Consider the following 17,920-nt stretch of genomic DNA (forward strand, 5'->3'; position numbering starts at 1 on the left):
ATAAAAATGGAGTATCTCCCCATTTACTTAGTTCTTTGATTTCTTTCATCAGCTTTGTAGTTTTCTTCATATAGATCCTGTTTTTATTTGTTAGATGTATACAGAAGTATTTTATTTTACAAGGTGCTAGTATAAATGGTAACGTGTTTTTAACTTCATATGTCATTTTTTCATTACTGTTATATACCAAAGCAATTTAACTTTTTTATATTAACCTTGTGTCTCACAACCTTATACAACCTAAATACAATAGTTTAATATTTCCTGGAGATTTTTTGTCAATTCTTTAGGAATTTTTACGGGGATGATCATATTATCTGGGAGCAAAGTTTTTTTTTTTTTTTTTTTTTTTTTAAGATTTTATTTATTTATTTGACAGAGATCACAAGTAGGCAGAGAAGCAGGCAGAGAGAGAGGAGGAAGCCGGCTCCCTGCTAGAGCAGAGAGCCTGATGCGGGGCTCAATCCCAGGACACTGAGATCATGACCTGAGCGGAAGGCAGAGGCTTTAACCCACTGAGCCACCCAGGTGCCCCTGGGAGCAAAGTTTTATTACTTCCTTCCCAATCTACAAACCTTGTATTTCCTTCTCTTGTCTTACTAGTACAGTGCTGAAAATGAGTGGTGAGACGGGACATCTTTGCCTTCCTTGCCTGATCTTAGCAGGACAGCTTCTAGTTTCTCACCATTAAGTATAATGTTAGCTCTAGTCTTTTATGTATAATGTTTGTCATGTTGAAGACATTCCCTTCTATTCTTAGTTTGCTGAGATTTTAATCATAAATAGGTATTAGATTTTGTAAATGCTTTTCCCACATCTATTGGTATGGTCATGTGGTTTTTCTTCTTTAACCTATAACTGTGATGGGTTACCTTAATTTATTTTTGAAACTTGAATTGGCCTTGCATTTTGGGACAAATCCTACTTGGTTATGTTGTATAATACTTTTTATACATTTTTGGATTGAATTTGCTAATATTTTGTTGAAGATTTTTGCACCTGTGTTCATAGGAGTTATTAATCTACACTTTTTTTCTTGTAATATTTTTGCCTCATTTTGGTATTAGGGTAATGCTGGCCTCATAGAATGAGTTAGGATATTTTCCCTCTGCCCTTACCATCTGAAAAAGATTGTAGAGAATTTGGAATAACTTTTTCCTTGTTTGGTAGAATATTCTAATGAGCCCATCTAGGCCTAGTGCTTTCTTTTTTAAAAGGTTATTAATTATTAATTGAATTCCTTATTAGATACAGTCCTATTCAAGTTTTCTATTCATCTTGTATGAATCTTGTAGGTTGTATATTAAAAAGTATAGGTCCATTTCATATAGGTTATCAAATTGGTGGACATGGAGTTTTTTAATAATAGTGTTTTAATTTCCTTTTAATATACATGAAATTTGTTGTGATGGTCTCTCTTTCATTGCTGATATTAGTAATTTGTGTTTTCCTGTTCTTTCTTAATCGGTCTAGTTAGCCCAATAAAATATTGAACACTTTAAAATTATTAAAACTCAGGAAATGAGGATTAGAAAATAACTTTCTTATAATTTAATAAGTGATATTTACAAAATCTGTATTTAATGGATAAATTTTTGATGCTATGTTAGGAAAGTCAGGTATGAGAAAAAATATTCTGTTATACTGTTCTTATTTGACTGGATGTCCTCATTGGTGGCATGTGATTAAAAAAAAATAGAAGTGTAAAAATTGGAAGAGAAGGCGAAATTGGCCTTATGTAGACATGGTATAATAATTTAACATAGAAGCAATTTACAACTATTAGAATTAACACAAAGTTCAGTTAAGCTGCCAAATACAAAATGGATTTTAATGGTATATAGAAATCAGTAATATTTATTTATACTAACAATGACCAACTATAAATGTTAAAAAATATCATTAGGCTAATAATAACAAAAATAATGTCTACAAATTACCCTCACAAAGAATGTATAAGAACTTATTGCTCAAAATGTAAATAATTTATTAATTAAGAAAGAGCAATAGGGAAGAAAATAAACTACTCTTTTTTTTAAGATTTATTTATTTTAGAGAAAGAGAGAGAGAGAAGGCATGAGAGGGAGGGATAGAGAGAGAGGGAAAGAGAATCTGAAGCAGAGATTCTGTGCAGGGCTGGATTTCAAAACCCTGAGATCACAACCTGAGCTGAAACTAAGAGTTGGTCACTTAATCAACTGTACCACCTACCTCTTTCTTATTGAACATGCTAACCATAACTGGTGTTGCTATTTCTTAGTGGAAAGATAATGGAGAAAGATAATGGAAAGTCCTAAACTACATGATATTTTAGCAGTATGTATCTTGTCTCTCAATATGTTTGTTGTAAATAAAGCCAGAATCTAGGGATTATGGGATTTAACACCCTGGAATATATCACATAAATTATGGGAATATAAAAGGAAGATATTTCACAATTGAAATATCTCTCTTTTTGAACGTTGTGTCCTACTTTAATCATTTGAAACCTCATGTGTGAATTCTAAATCATGGTACATCCTGGTATATCAGGAAGGGACCCAGGGAGCTGGAGAATTCGCAGGCATAGCCATCTTTTATCTGTGCTTTGTGTTTGTCTGGACTTCTTAAATTACTGGTAAGAAATCTGTAATTTCTTATAAGAGAAACTATAATTACTGAGTCTGATTTGAGTATTTGACTTTTGGTGTTATATAAAAATCTTACAAAGAGAACTCCAATAAAAGGTAAAACATGTTCATGGATGGGCAAACTTAAACGTGTCAGTTCTGCTTAAATTTATCTATATACTCAATAAAATTCTAACAGATTTCTAGGAGAAACTTTTGAGAAACTACACCTATTCTATAATTTATATACCAAGATAAAGTTAAGGATATCTGTTATAATTGTAAAGTGGAAAGTTAAATATACATACATTATATGCATGTATATGTGTGTGCGTGTTATTAGTAGACATGAAGACACTTAACAAAAATGTAATAGCAAAAAGTGTAGTTTTTGTAAAAGAACTGAAAAATAGGGGAGAGAGAGCCCAGAAACAGATCTGTGAACATGTGGTTATTTCATACTTGATAAGAGATAGTATATTGGCAGCAGGAAAATTACACATTTTTTTAGTAGATGATATATGTTAATTTGACTCAGTGTATGGACTTTAAAAGTTGGATTACAGAGTTGGATAAAAAAATTGATTTACATAGATTCAATACCAAATGTCAAAAGTAAAATTAATGACATAAAATATAGGATACTTTTGTGACCACAGTGTTAGGAACATTTTTTAAAAACAAATCCACATAGTATAAACAATGTGCAAATAATTTTTACTTTGGCTAGGTTAAAGTAAAAGATTTTTAATAAAAAAACTACATTGCAGGCAAAGTTAACTTCTGTATGACACACTGGATTTGATATAGGCAATGGGACACATAAGCAAATGCTTAATGTTTATATTATAAAGGAAAGCATTCAGTTCAACAATCAAAGCAAATATTTGAAAATATGTGCTCAGGACATGAATAATTATATAATAATTACTGTGTGATAGACACTGTGCTAAGCATTTTATACATATTAATTTATTTAACACTTACAGAATTATGGTTATCCTCATTACAGATGAATAGACAGGCCGGGAGAGGTAAATAATGTTTATTTAAAGTTTATTTTTGTCTAAGTAAGTGATAGAGGCAGGATTTGCCCTTAGGCTGTCTTGGTTTAAGATCTGTGCTCTTTGTTAATTTTGTCAATTGCCTTTGAGGAACTATCTGCATAGCTGATATATTCACAGCTTATTCAGTAAATGTAGAAATACATATTAAAATAAAAATCGCATACCCTCTTGCAAGTAACAGATTGGCAAAAATGAAAAGGCAGTACAATGAAATGTAAGAATATGGGGAAATTGGAAACTTTGAGCATTGCTGATGAGAATATAAACTTGTATAAGCATTCTGGAGATGTTAATAACATCTGGTTAAAACACATATGGAAATATCCTATATCTACCAATTAGTCATCCGGTAGAGTGAATACCCCCAAAAATCTTTCCTACAAGTCTACAGAGAGATATTAATAAAGATAGTAATCACAGTGTTGTAGTTTTGGGTAGCACAGAGGCAAATAATAAGTCCATTCAGAGAGGTACATTTTACAACTGTGAGATCTATCTATGTGCTTGTATGATAAATGAATACATCAAATATAATTAATTACATTTATTATAAAAGAGCCTCAAAATAATTTAAATGATTAACATTGAATGGAAAAAGTAAGAGTATAATATAGTTTAGAGGACAGTGCTGTTTATAAAAATGAAAACACATTTCAAAACAAAACTATATAATTTTTAAAGACATTTTTATACTTAATTCAGCATAATTTAGGTGGATCGAAAATATGTACACTAAATATATTAGAAAAGGTGCTGTGGGTGTGTGTGGCAGGGGTAGAGTACGGAAATTTGCATTATGTGAAAAATGCAATTAAAATGCATTTAAAATGAAAGAAATTTTAACTTCTAAACCTGAATGGTTTTGTATTGTTTAGAGCATTCATATTTATATTTGGTTAATTGAAAATAAAATCATGAACACATTTAATATGTAAATATCCTCAAGTCCATTATGTGTTATGATCAAAAGAATCAGTGTCTTTATTTTTTAATTTTTATTTTTTTAAGATTTTATTTATTTATTTGAGAGAGAGAGAGCACAAGTAGACAGAGTGGCAGGCAGAGGGAGAGGGAGAAATAGGCTCTTACTGAGTAGAAAGCCTGGTGTGGAGCTTGATCCCTGAGCCAGGACCCCAGAATCATGACCTGACCTGAGGGCCGATGCTTAACTGACAGAGCCAGATGCCCCAAGACTCAGTATCTCTAAATATGCTTTTATAATCATAATAAAGTCAAAAGCAAATGTTCTTGTAACAATTTAAAATTTATATGGATTTTATAGCTTCATTCTTTAACATACCTCAACTTAATATTTTCCAACCAAAGGCTGTTAAAGCACTGGTCTTCCTTCAGTAAGGACCCTCATGAAGCATACATTTATTTTAATAGGAGCCTAGTGTATTTAATTCGATTAACAATCAAGAAAAAATGTTTTAAAGAAAATGAATTTAAAATAAGGAGCTTTTTCAAATATAAAGATAAAAATATTGTTATATCTAAAGATTTGGCATTTTAATATAAATCACTATGAAAATGAGATATTAAAATATCTATAGTCTTAATACAATTAATTTTTTAACTTATTTTTTATTTTAATGCCAACTGAATGTAAACAGAATGAGAGTATTTAATCCCTAATATTTCCTCTTGAGAATTTTCCTTGATTTTAGATATGATGTGAATACTGGATGACTCATTCAATATGATTCAGTGCCCTTGAGGAAGGTTGAATAGAATAGCTCAAATAGGGAAGATGAATTCCCTATAGTATCTCAGAATGTAGCATTTTTAAAAGCTAGAAATATTTTTCCACACAATTAGCACAAAATCACATTGTCAGGGATTTGCCTTCAGGTCATTAACTAATATGTTCACTAACAATGTGCACAAAGTAGATTGAAAAAAAAAAATTTCTTTCTGAGTCAGAACTGTGACTGATTTGGAATTAAACCGTGCTTACTGGAATTCTATCAATAGACTCCTACATTCAGTATCTCTGTTGTAACCCTGTAATGACATTCAAAAATGTACTTTCTACCTCATCTGTTTCTTCAATACCTAAATATGCTTTAAACAGAATTTATTTAATTCTTTTGTATTTGATCCTTCTCTTACTAGGAAAGAAATGTGTCATTTATTGTAGAGTGGAAAATAATGTTTGCTGTCTTTGTAAAGCTTTAACATGTGTTATGTTATGGCATATGTATTATGTACAGAAGGATCATATTAAATAATAATATTATGACAAAGAGAAAAAAATGAGTCTTTAGGAAGAAATTACCTATAATTCATGATAAATTATGAAAAAAAATGTCCCAATTTTCTTGAAGTTTCAAAAACCAAAACTTTAAGGGTGATTTTGTGTGCTAATATGTCAATTCACTCACTCTGGGTAGCATGAAAAATTCTCTGAAATCAAGTCCTAAAAGGCTTATCAACAGTCCTTGGATTAAGGTAATATATCATTATAGGTAGGACATGGAACAGTTTGGAAAACATCCTTATAAGGGCCCAATCCCTTGGTGCAGAATAGCAACTCAGTTCTTATACATGTCAAGGGATGGAACTTGAGATTTTTACATTTCCGTAAACTAGTATATAATATCTTCCCAGCTCATAGTCTTTTTATTTTTATTTTTATTTTTTATTAACAAATAATGTATTATTGGCCCCAGGGGTACAGGTCTGTGAATCATCAGGCTTACATACTTCACAGCACTCACCATAGCACATACCCTCCCCAATGTCCATAACCCAACCACTCCCCTCCCCCCTCCCCCTGGCAACCCTCAGATTGTTTTGTGGGATTAAGAGTCTCTTATGGTTTGTCTCCCTCCTGATCCAATCGTGTTTCATTTTTTCCTTCCCTACCCCCCCAAACCCCCCACTTTGCCTCTCAAATTCCTCATATCAGGGAGATTGTATGATAATTGTCTTTCTCTGATTGACTCATTTCACTCTGCATAATACTCTCTAGTTCCATACACATTATTGCAAATGGTAAGATTTCATTTCTTTTGATGGCTGCATGGTACTCCATTGTATATATATATGTACCACATCTTCTTTATCCATTCATCTGTTGATGGACATCTGGGTTCTTTCCATAGTTTCTTTCCCAGCTCATAGGGTTTTATGAAAACTAAAAAGAACTAATTTATTAGGAAGGAAAAAGTGATGTAGAGTTGTGATTGTAAAGGATCTGTAAGATCCACTCACTAGCAAAGTAACTTACTTCTGTAATTCAACCTTTCAGTTTAAGAATCAACTGCCATCAACAAGATGGCAGTTTAATTGCTCTGGATAGATAAAAAGCATTATCGCTCAAAGCTGGTTCAGAAACATTCTTCACAGTACTACTGTATCCTAGAGATGTTGCATAGATATTCTGGAATAGGTTGGGATCTTGAATCCCCACTTTGTGCTCTCGTGCTCTCCTTGACATATTCACACAGACCACTGAAAATACTACTGTAGTCATCTGAGGTAGCAGGAAAGAATGGCAAGTGGCTGTAAGTTCCCAGAACTGAGCTAGAGTAACCAATCCCCTGCCAACTTGGACTTCTCCTCTTCTGATGTGTTATCAGCCATCTCGATGATGATGTCAAGAGAACAGTTTAAACCATTGGAACCAGCTGGAAAAGGGAAGTCAGCATCTCAGCTTTCTCTACAGAATGGAATGTGGTGGTTGAGAGAAATCTGTCTTGACCAGAGAAGCTGTTCTTAACTCAGAGATGCTTGGTAGGATTAGATCCAATACACAAGGAGTATACCAAACTCAGACATAATTTTTCAGGAATGGAAATCTAATGTGTTGATTTTTGTTTTGTTTTGTTTTACTTCTCCATTCCATCCTGATTATATTCTTTCTCCAAAGATTGTTGTCTTCTTCATATTAATATTTAGAGTTTTTCTATGGGATGTGTACTGCAACTGTTTTTTCTGACTTTTTGTATAGTCATCCATTTTGCTAATAGTAAATTTTGCTAAGGAGGGTTTTTCTTTGTTTTTTTTTTTTATTTTAACAAATACATAACTCTTCTTTTTTGTATAGACCCTAGATTTTTTCTTTTTTATGATGGTATGCTTTATGTGCTACATTACAATATCCTTTATATTGAAATATATCTGTATTTTATGTATGGTGTTCAGGGCTGAAGTGTATTCTCCTAAATTTTATATGTTGAGTTCCTAACCCCTCAACACTTGGTGATAGGGACTTGAATGAGATAATTAAAATGAAGTCACATGGGTGGGTCATAATAAGAAATATTAAACCACAGACACACAAAGGGAACACCATGTGAAGACACAGAAGATGACCATAAAGAAGCCGAGGAGAGAGACCTCAGAAAGCAATCCTGCCAATATTTTTATCTTAGACTTGTAGACTCCAGAACTATAAAGAGATAAATTAGTTATTTAAGCATCCCAATCTGTGATAATTCATTAGAGCAGTCCTAGCAAACCATTGTATATGGGTACAGATATCAATGTATAGCTATTTCACATACCCGTACAAAAATATATGTTATGCTTTGGTAGTAATGATGGAAAGAAGTGGAGAATGTGCCTAACTTTACTTTATCAGATAATAATCTATGGTGGAAATCACTATTGGCTAAGTCATCTTTTATTCAATGTATTAAATAACACTTACCACTTATTAAATTCCTTTATATACCTGCATCAGATTTTGAACTCACTCACTTTCTGCATTATATAGGAGGCTATATGGAAGTTTGCCTTTGGAAAACCAAATTTTCAGACATGTCATCAGTGAAGGGGACTTGGAAACACAGTGAATTTTGTTGGCTTTAATACCTGACATCTGTGGGATTTAACTTAATTTCAAAGTTTACCTGGTGCTCTACTGCCTACTTTAAGATCGGTTCAGGAATTGTGGGACACATGACTTAATGCTGTTGTAGGAGAAAACTGGCTAGTTATGAAGCTATTCAAAGGATAGATTATCTCTGATTTATTAATAATTGGCTATGTCTACCAGAAAAATAAATGAAGCCAGTCTAGAATAACCCAGTTTTCTAAAATTAAAGATAGTCCTTTATATCATATGATTTCTGTTAACTGAGTATGAAGATAATCTTACAGATTATATGTATCTGAAGTTTTCCTAGGTTGAATACAGATTAGAAGTATGACTTAATAAAAAAAAATAAAAAAAGAAGTATGACTTAGATGTACTTTAAAGCTTTTGCACTTTTTTCTTGTCATATGTAAATAACTAGTTAACACTTGTCATCTTATTTTCAGTTTAAAGTATAATTTGTATGCATTATTCTGAAATTTCATTTACTAATAGCATGATTGTTTATTCTTTCATCTAAATTGAAGAGCTTATTAACATTTTTAGAACATATTATCACTGCTGTTTTCTGTTAACTATGACATTTTCCTAATTTGGTAAAATGTATTTACAAGCCATTAATTTTTGTAAGTGGATTTATTGTTACAAATGTATACAGCAAAACATGTCATTGTTTAACTGAAAATGCCTTAAACTTTTTTAAATATTAAAATTAAAAAAAATAGGGACGCCTGGGTGGCTCAGTGGGTTAAAGCCTCTGCCTTTGGCTCAGGTCATGATCCCAGAGTCCTGGGATCGAGCCCTGCATCAGGCTCTCTGCTCAGCAGGGAGCCTGATTCCTCCTCTCTCTCTGCCTGCCTCTCTGCCTACTTGTGATCTCTGTCAAATAAATAAATAAATAAATCTTAAAATAAAAAGGAATTTAAAAAAATATAAAACAATAGCAGAAGACAAATTTCAGTTTATCAGATGCTTATTGCCTTAATCAAATTTTATAACAAGCCCATCAACATTTTCTAAAATTAATAAGCATTAATCTGGCTCATAGGACTGTGGGTTGATAATTAAGACTTGACTCTTCTGGGCTGTTCCAGCTTGTGATAGACTTATGCACATGTCTGTGCTCAGAAATTTTTTGGCATCCAATGGAATGATGACTGATAGAAATTGAATCTGCTCAAGAAGTCTCCTACCTCAAAGCAAACTAGCGCAGGCGTGCTCTGAGGGTAGTGGTAGAGATCATAGCATTTAAGTAGAAATAGGTAAATGTTTCTTTGATATTCTTTTTGCTTATGTCGTTTGGTCACATCTCCTTAGCTAAAGCAGATCAGGTGGTTTAGCTTAGATTCACTATGGGAAAACAATTGGAGTGAACATAAGGAGTGATGACGTAATAGAACTGCTTTTACGTATTATCACATTTGGGAAATAAAATCCCTAGTGTTCATAGAAAAGATTTCTATAGGTCCTTTTGGTCTCATTTGTTATGGCATTATGTGTTGTAGTGATTCAAAATTTACCTCTAGTTTTCTAATGAGCTTAAATCAGAAAGGTTTTTAAAAAAATTTATCAAAGATACTAAAATTTTCCACTATGCAGTGGTAATAGTGAAAGTCTATAAACTGAATGTTATTAGATATTTTTAGGAGGTGTAAAGTATATAATACATGTAATTTTACTGTTTCAAAGATACATCCAAGGATTTTAGAACTTAAAAATAAAGGTTGGAGCAGAATCACAGATAATACCAAATATCTTTTTTTAATATTGTTGATAAAACTTCTCTCTTTAGTTTTTTTTTTAGAAATAATATAAATATCAAAATTGAGTGAATTGTGATTATTTGTTTCATTTTGTTTTTATTTAGTAAAATAACCCTAAATTTGTTCTCCTTTGGTGAAACAACTGTAGGTCCTTTTCTTTTCTTTTTTTTTTTTTTTAAGATTTTATTTATTTATTTGATGGTTAGAGATGGCCAGAGAGGGTACCCAAGCAGGGGGAGTGAGAGAGGGAGAAGCAGGTGCGGGGCTTGATCACAGAACCCTGGGATCAGGACGTGAGCCAAAGGCAGCCACTTAACAACTGAGCCCCCAGGTACCCCCGGCTTTTCACTATGAATTTAACTTAGTTTATCACACCTTGCTCAGTGCAAAATCTGTAATTTCGGACATCTCTAATATTTTCTTAGCCACCTTCACTACACAATGATTTCCTTTTGGAGACACTCAGTGATACATTTCCTTGGAATTGCTGTCTGGCGTATTATAGTCTCTGAACATAAGGTATAGATAGCATCCTGAACATAAAATAGCTGTTTATCTATTTTCAATTTCTTTTTGAATTTGTGCAATTTTGCAGTTACTTTATGCTTTTCATTCCCTATTACAAAATTAGGTACTAATATTTTTTAAGAATAGTAACTATGATTCTTAACTAGTTATGTAAATATTAAAATATATGCCTTGATAAAAATAATGATAATAATGTTTTAGAGGAAGAAGGTCTTGATCCATTGTTTCAATTATATCCATTTATTTTTCCTGTTTAAAATATGAATCATGGTCAACACAGTGTAGAACATTAATGTCTCATGAAATTTATTTGGAAGATAAATATCTGATGCTATCAATATCTGAAATTAATTGGAGAGTATTGTCTATTTAAAATGCACAAATTCAGGGATTATAAAACATCTAGATTTCATTGTTTTCTTTAAGCAATTTTCAAGTACTTTGACTTTGTATTGGTAAATGTTTATTAGTTTTACGAAAGGAAGGAAGGAAGGAGCAAGGAAGGAAGAGAAAAGAAAAAAGAAAGCCTTACTTTGGAGTATACAAAGTTGAAGATACCAGCGTGACATCATGAATGCCAAGTTGAAAAAAATGTGTACAGTTCTTCCTTTGAGCCAATTATGAACAGTCTCTTTTAGCAAGCTTCAGTATCCCTCAGTCCTTGAATATCTTGTCTATTTTCAGATGATATAACAATAGCTTTGGCTTATTCTTGTAGATCTTTGGTGGGGGCTGGGACTAACTAGGGTACATTACAGGAAACTATAGTGAAATTGAGACTAGTATTCCCTATAAGTAAATACCACTCTACACTGGCCAGAGAATTAGGTCAGAGTCAGTGTACTTGCCAATCATAAAGGTGTTGAGGTATGACAATGAGGTTGGAACTGAGATGATCTGGAGGAAATGTTTTTGAAAATAAGATCCAGGGTGCTCCTGGCTGGCTCAATCAGTTAAGTGCCTTCAGTTCAGGTCATGATCCCAGGGTTCTGGGATTGAGCCCCACAATGGGCTCCCTGCTCAGTGGAGAGTCTGCTTCTCCCTCTCCCCCCTGCCTGTTTTTTTTTTTCTATCTCTCAAATAAATAAATGAAATATTTAAAAAGAGAAAATAAGATCTAAGGTGCTGATTGGCACATTTCTGGACTAATCGTCTACATGCACTATGAAGTCTTACAAAGTAAAAGCAGAAAGCAGGCAGGAAGAGAAATATTGTGAACCAGATTCCAAAAGTTTTAATGTCTGAATGAGACACATGAATATGTAGTATCACATAAGATAGAAGTGGTATCTCATATGTTCTTCACTGAAACAAATTGTTTTGTAGGAAGAAGTAGGGTAATGTTTTTCTAAATAGAGAAATGTGGAAACCTACACTAGCTCCATCTTTACTGGTGCCTGAAAGCTTTCACTTGAAAGGTATACTAAGTGAGGAGTGTCACTGAGGTCTATCTAAGTTAAACAGACAAAAGAACTATCAGGAAAGAGGTAAAAATATTGGAGGTTAGATAAAATGTTCAAGAGAGTAAGAAATGATGTAGAATTGGGATATATTAGAGCTTATATAGAGCATCATGGGATATAAATCAAAGCGAAGAAGGGTCAACTTGGGACCCTGAAACATGTGGTCTTAAATAAATGGACATTAGTATATGGGTTTAGACCTGAGGGTGTCTTAAATTTAAGCAATCTGTCATCTCTAAGATGATATTTGGAGCATTCATGCAAGTGTTCTTTCCTGCAGTTAATAACTACTGGACTGGAGGAAGGGCAGTCCCACTGGGAACACTAGGTATTCAGGTACCATCCCTTCTGGAAATTATGAGGAAAGATCTAGAAATGAACAACAAAGAAAGAAAGTTAATATATGCTTAAGTTCCTGCATTGTGAGTATTAAAATGCCCCCATTTTTCTCTAAAAGTATTTCTACTTTTTAACACACAATTTCCATGAAATTGATATCTAACAAGAAATATGAAAACTTTTTAATGTACATGTAAATGTAATTAGCATCCAACTAATTATGGGAAATATAGTATTTCATAAATATAGTATTTCATAAATATAGTAACTGGAAATTTTAGAAGATGATTTTGGTTAGTTTGTAAGGGTAAAACATCAGACATTATGATAAGTGATATCAACATAAATTGTTTTAACCCATTCCCTACTTATATAATGTTTCACATGTAGAGTGGACTATAAAGATTAATCAAAATTTCTTTGTAGCAGTGCCAATTTTCAGGTTAGCATTTAAATTCAAAGAAGACATATTGAAATTCTGATCAGTATGCACTAAGCTTACAGTTTAACTTGAGTCACTGCTGATTTAACTATGATGCAATAATGACAACTTTCTCACCGAGAGGAGCCCTTGATAACTATTCCCACACCATGGACACTGCTCTTCTGACGTGGTCACCAAACAGTAAAATAATTTATTTCTCCTAAATACTATAGCAGGGAATTTGTAGAGCAAGAGCTCTTTTCTTTGAACAATAAAATATCAAGATTAATGTGTAGGCAATATAGCCACATATTCATAAATCCCTAGAACACCAAGCTGCAGTCTTCTTCCCTATCTTTTGAGGTAGAAACAATGATACAGGCTTTGCATTTCTTCTCTGTCCCAGTTGGACTGCACATCAATCAAGCATACATCTACAAACTTTGCTTTTTAATATTCTCCAAAGCTGATTATTTTATTTAAATGGTAGCTATAATACAAGTTCTAAGAAACAGTGGTCAGCAAATTGTTTTCAGGCATGGTAGTCTTTCTTAAGGAATGAAGTAATAATGTTTTATCTTCTTTTATATTCTGTGGAATCATTAAAATCCTTTTATACCTAAGTGTTAATTCTTGCTTAATAGAGTGCTAATTACAGGTATTCAATAAGTGTATGCTGGTCTTTTGCAGATGCCACAGCACCTAGGAGAGACAATTGTTCTCTTCCTATAGTTTTCTTATTCTCCCATTCCCCAACACCAGACAAGAACCAGAACGAGATATAAACTTCAGTTATGTTCAGTAAAACCCATTAAACACGTATCCTGAATTAAATGTTCAAATTTGCAATGATGAAAAATAAGATATGGCACCAGCCCTCTATGCAGGTTGTACTCTAGCGATCTGTAGCTACGTATGAAACTCTAATAAATCCATCAGTCCATGTGATTCAGTTTTGGCATAATTATTTTTTAAAGAGAATTCAATTAGATCAATTACCAGCATTAACACTTCTGAAAAATCCATTTCTTCCTTCCCTAATTTACATTCATTAAGAACTGCTCCATACATTCTCATTCCAAACTCCAAAACCTCCATTGTAAGTTTGGAGACTTGTTTTCTCAGTCCTTCCTTTCTTTCTTTAACACATTTGTTAGAAGATCCTCCCTCCCTGCAGGCAGAAGTACAAGAGCTGGAAGTAAAAATAAAGAGAAATTGGGGAAGCTGGTAAACACTCAATTGCTATATTATTGACTATTTTAAAAATTCCTCTTATTTGATTGACCTCCTGAACTAGATGACTGAACTAAGCATAAAAGACACAGGATATTCTTCTATAGTACATTTGTTTTACAGTACATATGAAGTATGGAAAACTTTATATTTCACTATATTCATAATTCTAAGACCAAGTTTTGAGACAGATATTTCCACTGTGCTGTTATCTTATAATATTCATCCAATGTCTTTGAAAGTAAAGGGCAGACCCCTTGTGCATCCAGTGTTATGTTTTGAGCAATATATCTTTGCAGATTATTCTGGAATAATACATATCTCCAACAGTAGTGTGATACCTAAGTAAAGCCAAAAGAATAATTTTCCTTTTTTATTTTTTAACTTTTCAGAAATTTATTTAGTTTCCAGGACCAGATACTGAGTGCTGTAAATTTACAGGTTTTTTATTTCAATCCCAACAACAGTATTTCACCTTAAAAAGTTTTAATGATTTTTACTGGAATGTCAATGGTCTTCATGGTTTGCTAGTTATGTCTTCAAGTCACAGTTCTCCTGCTCTGTTTTATTCTTGTGCATTTTTCCAACAAGTGTATTTGTTGTCTTCTCCCTGAAGAATCTTATTCCACTCTTGAAGTACCTTTGCCTCTTCCAGAAGGGCTTTCTCCTCCTCTTGAAGAGCCCCGTTTTCTTCTCTAAGAGCCTTGTTCTCCTCACGAAGTGCCTGTTCCTCCTTCCACAGAGCCTGTTCTTCCATCTCTAGTGCTATTCCTTCTTTCATCAGGGCTTGTTCCTCCATCTTGATTGCTCTCTCCTGGTGTTGCAAGGCCTTTATCTCCTCATGGAGAGACCTTATTTCTTCCTGAAGAGCTTTTGCTTCATTCTGGAAGGCCTTCTCCTGTTCTCTGATAGCCTTGATCTGTGCTTCCAGGGCTCGATTCTGTTGCCAATAAGATTTTCTTTCTATGTTCAAAGCATTGATTTTTTCCCCTGCTGGTTTTTGGCTCTCTAAAACCACATTTTTAAACTTCCATAGAACCTCGTTTTGCTGTCTCAAGGATTGATTTATCTCCCTGATCAACTGGTTGTCCATTCGGAAGGCTTTGTTTTCTCGTTGAAGAGCTTTATTTTCTCCCCAAAGGGACTTGTTTTCTTTTCTGAGAGCCTTGTTTTCATCCCTGGACACCTTATTGTCTCTCTGAAGATTTTTTTCCACCTTATGAGACTCATGTTTGAACGTATTTTGGTCTTGGGTGCAAGAGAAAAAAGAGGAAAATAAGTGCAATATTTTGACTCTGTTTATCCATTTTGATTGACAGACAACCATTATTTCTTAGTGTTTTATCTGAGCAAAATATATACACTCCAAATATTCTGGGTTCAGCCAAAGGTGAACTATTGATATTTACAACAAAAAATAGTCCTAAATTTGTTGCAACTTTGTTCATATAGAATTGGTTGTTGTGTTGACTTGTACAGGTAATATGACAGGGATCTAAACAAGGCTCAGTCAGGCCCACTGCAGGAGAAAAACAATCAAAACATGAAGACAATTCAGTAACTTAACTGTTAGGTTAGTGTAAAAAAGTTTAAACTTGAATACATGTAAGTTGCAAATTAAATAATTCTAGGATATATATTGGATATTGATCAAAGTTAATGTATTGAATTCTTTGTGATAAACTGAGTAAAGCTCTGAGTTAAAGTACTTCTACCAAGCTATTAATCTTCCTCTACACTATTATTTATAATTATATTACTGGTTCTTGATGTGGAAAAATACCACATATTTATATAAACATTTCTGGCTTTGTAAGAATTAGAAAACATTTTTTCAAAGAAGTTATTATACACCATAATTTTACATATATTTACTTAGGTATTAACTAGTGTTGTTAGATATTTAAACAGACATTCATGCTTACATTTCTGTGGTCTCTGAATTCCCAGCGAGGCTGATTCTTTTAGTACTAGAAAATAACTAGGCAACATTTTATGTCATCTATAGTGATGTCATATAGTGTTGACAACTAACAAGATAATGGGAGCTATATATATAATGTTTGGGTGTTTTTTTTGGTGTGTATTTTAGGAAAAAAGGAAATTAAAATGTAAAATTATATTTAATGCTTTTCTGTATTATTAAATGAATATGTATATAGCCCTTACTTTTATTTAAATTATTATAATTAACTTTAAACATTGAGTTTTGTATTAGCAAAGTAATTTTATTTTATACTGTAATTGACAAATACTAGGAACTACTATACAATCAAAGGTGAAAGTATTTTAAATAATTTTAAGATCACTGGTGAATAATAAGTAGTAAATAAATTTGTATGTTATACCGAGTAGTGTTATTTAACACTAGCAACATTTTAATTCTAGCATATATTCACTGCTAGAATATAAAGCAAAAGAGTATAATTTTTTAAATGTAATTTTTTGATTAAATCTTAAAATATTTATATTTATGTACATGTCATGTTTTAACTATTTATACTTACAAACGTATACTTGGTTTAAGGTATAAACTTGAACATTGAATGTATAATAACATGTATAAGAATGTATAAGACAAAACCAAAACCACTCACATCTGATTAAGATTTGTGAATTTATTCCCTGTACCAGATTCCTTAGTAGCTGCTTACATTATATCTGCTTAACAAGGTTGAAGAAAAGTACTTTTTCTTACACATTTTTAACTCTGTATTTAACTTTAAAATAGGAAAATATAATAGCATGGAATGAGAGTTAATGTAAAATTAAGAAAATCCACGTGAAGGTTTTCAGTTTATTTGTTTTTCACTTGATGAGAGTGAAATTTCCCTTTGATCATCTCTATCTATAATTGAATTGAGAGAGTATTTTTTGTGATTGTGTGCCAGCTTATTCTTTATATTAGTGTTTCTGCTTTTTTGCTATTGCTGCCATGGTAGCTAAAGATTCAGAAAGGGTTCCAAAAGACAAAGAGCTCTGGACAGTCTGTTTGGAATGAATAGCTTTTGAGGTTTAAGAGCAAACTAGGAAAGAAGAAAAATAAAAATCTCTGTAGCCCTGATCTATTGAATAAACTGAATTCATAATTTAAAACCTGTCCTCAAATTAACTACAAATGCAGATGGTTTCATTAGTGAATTCTTCCAAATGTTTAAGAAAGAAATACTATTAATATATCCACAAATCTTTTCAGATGATAGGAAAAAATGAACAACTTTTTGTTTGAGAACACATCCCCTTACTTAAAAATCTTACAGGGATCTTAAAAGAAAGAAAAAAAACCAACTATAGCATAAAGTATCTTATAAACACGGTTGCAAAAATCCTAAACAAAAGATAAGCTCACCAAGTCCAATGATACATAAAATAAATTGTATATTATCACCAAACTGGGTTTAATTCATGAATGTAAGATTCAGTTAACACTGAGTAATCAATTCATGTAATTCACTACATTTACAGAACAAAGGAGAAGAGAAAAGTAATGTCAGAAAATTCAGAGAAAAGCATTTGATAAAGCAAAACTCGACACAGTTTTATGATTAAAAACCAAAACCAAGCCAACAATTATCACCAGCAACAATGTTCTCTTAGTGTAATAGGAGTAGAAAAGAACTTAATTCAATTATGAATTTTAAATGAAACAAAACAAAACAAATAAAA

The 17,920-nt window shown here is 32.4% G+C and overlaps 1 protein-coding gene across 1 annotated transcript; it reads right to left on the minus strand.

Annotated features, from left to right (window-relative positions):
• Nucleotides 1-14,628: 14,628 nt before the first annotated feature.
• Nucleotides 14,629-16,212, minus strand: LOC101691837 (coiled-coil domain-containing protein 70-like). The gene is given in 3 exon segments (XM_013064739.2): nt 14,629-14,860; nt 14,862-15,773; nt 16,180-16,212. Coding segments are annotated over 2 exon segments (795 nt in total). The 5' UTR covers nt 15,582-15,773; nt 16,180-16,212; the 3' UTR covers nt 14,629-14,785.
• Nucleotides 16,213-17,920: the final 1,708 nt, after the last annotated feature.

This window comes from Mustela putorius, unplaced genomic scaffold, assembly GCF_011764305.1.
Source record: "Mustela putorius furo isolate JIRA1106 unplaced genomic scaffold, ASM1176430v1.1 tig00000480_pilon_pilon_pilon, whole genome shotgun sequence".
NCBI classification, from domain to species: Eukaryota; Metazoa; Chordata; class Mammalia; order Carnivora; family Mustelidae; genus Mustela; species Mustela putorius.